This window comes from Thermobia domestica, chromosome 1 (genome assembly GCF_964235325.1).
Source record: "Thermobia domestica chromosome 1, izTheDome1.hap1.1, whole genome shotgun sequence".
NCBI lineage: Eukaryota > Metazoa > Arthropoda > Insecta > Zygentoma > Lepismatidae > Thermobia > Thermobia domestica.
The window spans coordinates 299,916,687-299,923,197 of record NC_137454.1 but is presented as its reverse complement, the minus strand read 5'-3'; the positions used below and the strand labels follow the sequence as shown (position 1 = coordinate 299,923,197).

The 6,511-nt window shown below is 36.4% G+C and overlaps 1 protein-coding gene across 1 annotated transcript; it reads left to right on the top strand.

Moving 5' to 3' along the window:
* The first annotated feature begins 3,446 nt into the window (after nucleotides 1–3,446).
* LOC145680404 (uncharacterized) lies at nucleotides 3,447–4,604 on the top strand. Its single transcript, XM_081750917.1, has one exon. It carries the CDS (start codon nucleotides 3,447–3,449, stop codon nucleotides 4,602–4,604), a length of 1,158 nt encoding a protein of 385 aa, XP_081607043.1.
* The last annotated feature ends 1,907 nt before the right edge of the window (nucleotides 4,605–6,511 follow it).

The following is a 6,511-nucleotide window of genomic DNA, read 5'->3' as shown; positions in this document are numbered from 1 at the left end:
GATTTAATTATAGTCCTACTTTGAATGAATTGGTACAGGTCTTACACCTTCAAGACAGTTGGATATATAAAAATCCTAATATACGTGGTTTTACATATATCCGTAACAATTGTGCATCAAGAATAGATCGCATATATTTGTCACAAACCTTAGTTAGAAATCTCCTTTCTGTGAAAATAGTTCCTACTGTATTTTCTGATCATCAAGCCTATATTGTTTCTTTTCGAGCTCCAGGTCTAAAGATTGAAAGAGGTAGAGGGTATTGGCATTTTAATACATCTCTTCTCGATGATAAACTTTTTTGTGAGGAATTTCAAAATAAATGGAAATATTGGGTGCTTCAACAAAAATATTTTCGAACAATAACGGAGTGGTGGTTTCAGTACCTTAAACCTCGTGTTGCGAGTTACTGTCGTTGGTTTTCCTCGGAGAAAAGCAGGGATCAACGAAAACTTTATTATTTTTACTATAGATGCTTGAGTGAAGCACAAGCTGCTGCGACACATGATCCAAAACATATCACAGACGTTAAAAAGTACAAGGCCAAATTACTGAATATAAACAGGCAACGGATGGAAGGTATGAAAGTTAGAAGCAAAGCTCCTTTCATTGATCCTGAAGAAAACCCATCCTTGTACCATCTGATTCAAGAGTACAAACGTGGCAGTAGAAAACTAATTACTAATATAAAAGATGATGAAGGAATAGGTTGGAATTCAATAGTAGATATCAAAAGAGTTTTCCAATCATATTATACAGAATTATATGGAAGATCGGCTTTAACAGTTATTCCAGAACATGTTATGTCTCAGATTCTCTGTGTTTTAGATTCTGATACGGCGAAGTACATTGAATCACCTTTTAGTGGAGATGAGGTGCGACAAGCTGTTATGACTGCGTGAAATGGAAGATCACCTGGAATAGATGGTCTTCCTGCTGAATGGTATCAAAAGTTTTTCCCGATAATTGGTGAAACTTTAACGAAAATTGTAAATGAGCATTTTAGTGAAATTCCAACGTTGAAATATAAATCACCTGGAGTAACCGTTTTTATTCCAAAGCAGGCTAATCCTACAAAAGTATCTAATTATCGACCAATTACGCTAATGAATTTTGATTATAAAATAATGGCACGATGTTTAAATAAGAGATTAACCAGTTATATTGACTTATTAGCGGGACCCTTTCAATATGCTTGCGTTGGAAAGAAGAAAATATATCACATTTTACAGTGTATAAGAGATGTTATTACTATGTTCGAAGATTCCTCAGGAAATAATGCTCTGTTGTCAATTGATTTCCATCAGGCATTTGATAGGGTTAACCACGAGTATTTGTGGCTAGTATTAAGTAAACTTGGCTTGGGCGCAAGATTTATTAAGTGGATTCGCGTGCTTTATGATGAAGCTAAAACCAAGTTAAAAATTAATGACTTTTTTACGGAGCCGGTTTGTATTAGAAGAAGTGTACGTCAAGGATGCCCATTAAGTATGACATTGTTTGTAATATCGTTACGTCCGCTGTTAGACAGTATACATAATCGCCTTCAAGGTATTACTTTCAACAATCGAACTCTGAAAGTGTGTAGTTATGCAGATGATGTAACTGTTTTTCTTAATAATCCTTTAGATCTTTCTACATTACAAGGTTGTCTGAATGAATATACAGCATATTCTGGTGCGATGATTAATATAGGTAAAACTCAACTTCTCCCGCTTGGCACACAAACACAGCAAAATTACTGTGGATTGGTAACTGTATCTTCATATTTGAAAATTCTTGGTGTTAAATTTAATTCTCGAATCAGAGATACTATAGATCTAAATTATAATACATTGCTCAATAATGTACGTCAAGTTCTACAGATGAATAAGTCACGCCAATTGTGCTTATTATCCCGTGTATATTTCATTAATAATCATGCATTTTCAAAATTATGGTATATTTCACAGATTCTTCCAATGCCCAATATATTAGCAAAGAAACTTACAAGCGTAGGTAATTGGTTTCTTTGGTATGGACATGTTTTTCGTGTAAGGTATCCGTACACATGCTTACCTAGAAAAAATGGTGGTCTTGGTCTTGTCCATGTCGAATACAAAGCCAAAGCCTTTTTCAATCATAGAGGCATACAGAGCATGATGAACGATTCTGCAGGAATAAGTTTCGAAATTCTAACAACTCTTCTTAAAAACATTGGAATTAATTTGCCAGTTAATATTCAAGTAATTCCAAATTATTTCTGGTATTATAAAGATGTTGTGTGTGAGTACCTTTATTGTAAGGCTGAGTTACAAGATAATCAGTTGAGCTCAGTTAAGTCTCTGTACATAAAACTTTTGAAAAATCTTGAACTCCCGCCTTCTAAATTAACAACTAAATACCCTGATGTAAATTGGACACAAGTGTGGCAGAATGTATTTTCATCTCATGTCAAAATTTTACTTCAATCAACGTGGTATGCTGTAGTAAATGATATAGTTGACACAAATTCTAAAAGACATCGTTTAAAATTCGGAGATACGAACAGCTGCATGCAATGTGGTCAAGTAGATGATATAGAACATCGTTTAACAAATTGTACTGCAACAACAGAAAGGAGGGGTGACGAAAAGGGCCAAAATCGGCCCCCGCGGAGGGTCGTTTTCAAAGTAGCGGTACGGATTGAACTTGACCTATATGAGCAATCTACAAGATATAAAACGTCAAAAACTAATAAGCATTTTCATACAGTGCAGAGTAGTTAATAGAAAAATATTTGTGGAAGGAGGTTTCTTGCAAGAAAATCCTTGAAAAGGGGTTGTTTTTCGACATTTACTAAGTTATTGCATATATAGCGCAACGGAGTACGAAAATGATTTTTAAGTATGTTGTGTAGGAGTGGACAAGCGTTAACATTTGTAAAAATGGCTACAGTACTCCACAGCGCTCATAGTGAAAATAAAACCCGTCCCCTTCCCCACTCAACCACTACAGCACTCTGAGAACACAGCTGACAAGGCCACTCTGTATCGTAACTACTCAGTAACAGCTTTGCTTCCAGGTCGTGGTGTTGTATGTTGAGTGAAGGTCGGATGGGAATGTTTCGTGTTGTTTAGTGTAAAGAACAGTTGTTCAAAGATGCCTAAACTGTACAATTGTGATTGTTGTGGATCTCGTAAGGCATCACGTGCTTTAAAAGTGTTACGCAACTTGGAAATATTAGAGTATTTGAAAACGAAAAACAAACATTTGGTGGTTAATACGAGAAAAAATGAAATCTTTGAGTTTTACGTCCCACGTTTATGCCGGTTAGGCTAAAGGAGACGGTGATGATGAGTGATGAATGAAATGGTGGTATGAAGAAAGTGGGAGGAAACGGGAGAACCCCGAGAAAACCCACGCACACGGTGTTTGTCCACCACAAAGTTCACTTGGCGGGGGCTGGGATCGAACCCGGGACCCCAATGGTTAATACGAGAGTTTGTGGCAAGTGTTACACTGAGGGATACAAGAACAAACGACGAAGCAGATTACGTTCGCCTTCGGAGGACCGCTCCTCGCAAACTCCGTCCGCATCGACATCTGCCGCAGCACAAGAGATGCCTACTGCCGCATCGCAGGAAATACTTACGTCTCGCCCTGAGTCACCAAAAAACATTTGCCTTGATTTGGGTCGGACTGCTAATACGCATAAAAAATGCATCATTTGCAACAGTGACAAAAGCCTTAAACTGATACCTCCAAGAGCTCGGTGCAAGTTCTTTGTTGAAAATGGTGTTATTATTCCTAAAGGAGTGCGGTGTTGCTCACGGCATTTAGTAGGTGATTTTCTCAGAAGTAATGAAGTGATCGCGAAAATGTGTGATCAGACCAATTTCAACAAAACCGAAATAAAAGATCTGATTGAAGGACTGCGTAACATTGCATCTAAGAAAGGATTAGACATTGACACTCCTGATGTTTTGAATAATGACGACTATTGGAGACTTACCCGGACCACAATTGAGCAGTTCAATGTTCTTCTTGAAAGCATAAGTAGTCACGTGAATCACACTGTCAACAGAAGTGCCCGAACTAGTTTAGCGGTATTTTTAACCAAACTTCGCTGTGGTTTGTCCTATAATATCCTATCTACGATTTTGGCCTTATCAAAAGATGTCATAAAACGATGTGTTCACACTGTTCGTAAGGCTCTCATGTCTGTATTCGTTCCGAAACATCTCGGTTTCAATCATATTACTAGAGATGATTTTATTCAGAAACACACCAGAGCATTTGCGAAGACCATCTTCATACAAGGAGAGGATAAAGCTGTAATAGTTGTGGATGGAACTTACATTTATATAGAGAAGAGCTCGAACTACCAGCTTCAGAGGAGGACATATTCAATCCATAAAGGTAGACCCCTGGTTAAACCCATGTTGATTGTAAGCACCACAGCGTACATTTTGGATGTCTTAGGTCCATATTTTGCAGATGGAAAGAATAACGATGCCTCTATTATCACAGCGCATATGCTACAACAAGCAGAGGGTTTAAGACGTTGGCTTAATGAGTATGATGTCATCATCGTAGATAGAGGATTCAGAGACAGTGTGATCTTATGGAAGACTTCAATCTAATAGTAAAGATGCCATATTTCCTACAGAAACAAAGTCAACATACTACACAAGAGGCTAATGAGTCGAGATTAGTTACATCAGTAAGATGGGTAGTAGAAGCCTCAAATGGTTTACTAAAAACTTTTCAAGCACTAGTCCACGTCATGCCCAATTCTCAAGTGCCATACATAGGAGACTATGTCAAAATTGTAAGTAGCATTTGCAATGCATTTAGGCCTCCTAGAATAATGGAAGATGATAAAAGTGCAAAAATAATTGAAGAAAGAATGTTAGCATTTCAGTTCCATCCCAATGTGTTGCAACACCGCGTGACTGCAGACAAGTGGTTAGGAAAAAGGGTTATTTGGCAATAAATGACTGCTGACACTTTGACCGACTTCTCTCGTTTAACACTTGAAGAACTTAAACAATTGACCTTGGGCATATATCAGCTGAAACAGCCCACCTCTTATACAGCTGAACATACAGATGAACTAGGCCTTTACAAGTTGTTCTCACACAAAGAATGTTCAGATGTAATAAGAGTTTTAATTCAGAACCGACACACATCGTCCAAGATACACACTCTATGGATACAGTATAATATAGCTACAGTTGGATCTTGGTATTGCCAGTGTAAAGTTGGAGCACGTGTTGTTGGATGCTGTGCTCACATTGCTTCTGTGTTGTGGTTTCTTGGTTAATATTGACACCTTCATCACCAACAAGAAAGACAATCCGCACATTATCAAGATTTTATACAAGATGCTGCAGTTGGCTGATCTGATGACGAAGATGCTGATGATGACAAAGCAGGAGACTCAGATTGACAGAAAAGTGACAATAGAACCGTGTGTCTCTCTACATGTTTTGTTACGGCACTGAGCGGTCTGTGAAGAACAAACTAATAAAATGACTATTGTGATATTGTCATTCTGTAGTAGGCCTATATCACGAAGTTCTAATAGGGGATACCACAAATAGTGTTTTGACAACATAAAAAAAGGAAACGTTTTGTCTTTTTAATATTCATTTTGTTTCGTTTTCATCAGTAATGTTAGTTTCTTGTCCATTTTATCTACAATATAATACGATTGTGCATTTTTCGTTAACAAATGGTGTTGTGTAAAACCTTAATTGCAAAATACGAGTATATTTGGCTAACATTCTGTTTTTCATACATATCTATTGTAGCACTACCATTATAGCATAAATGAATTGAAAAATCAAGGGGGGCCGATTTTGGCCCTTTTCGCCACCCCTCCTTTGGAATTGTTACCAGAAATTAGTTAGTAAAATTTGTCGTACTGTTCCAAATATGGTGCATGTTCGAACATTATTAAAACCAGATATTAAGCTCTTTCCAAGAACTAAGAATAATGCTGTTATGTGGTTGGCTGCAAATACTGTGCATTACATGTTATTATGCTATAAGAGTCATCAGCAACAAAAGTATTATGACTACATTTATGATCAATATCGTCATTTTCCACCAGTTAGAAGAAAAGAATTATTTGCAAATTTCCTAGAAATTGTTATAAAAGATTGGCTTTCTTAACTAAATATTCCTTATACAAATACTTTTCTTGACAATGCATATTGTTTAAAGATAAAGTGATATCCTAATTGCTGAGTTTGCTACGTATGATCAAGAGCTATTATAAGAGTGAAATGATTCTATTTTTGTGATTTTTATATTTGTTTTAAATACTTTTATTGTTTTGTAAATGTATATAAATTGTTAATAAAAGTGAATTTTAAAAAAATCCCCGTCAAGGACATCTTTTAAAAATTTTTGTTAATAATACATACAGCTCATGAGAGGTTAAAAGAGGTCGTATTTAGTTTTTCGTAGCAATTATTATTGGTAATGTTTAGTCCTGATAATACTTTTTGTCTTTGCGTATTGCTTTTATTTCCTTCATTTC

What these genes read in the sequence shown, in the direction of transcription:
- LOC145680404 (XM_081750917.1), top strand. Translation starts at nt 3,447, where the DNA reads ATGGTTAATACGAGAGTTTGTGGCAAGTGTTACACTGAGGGATACAAG.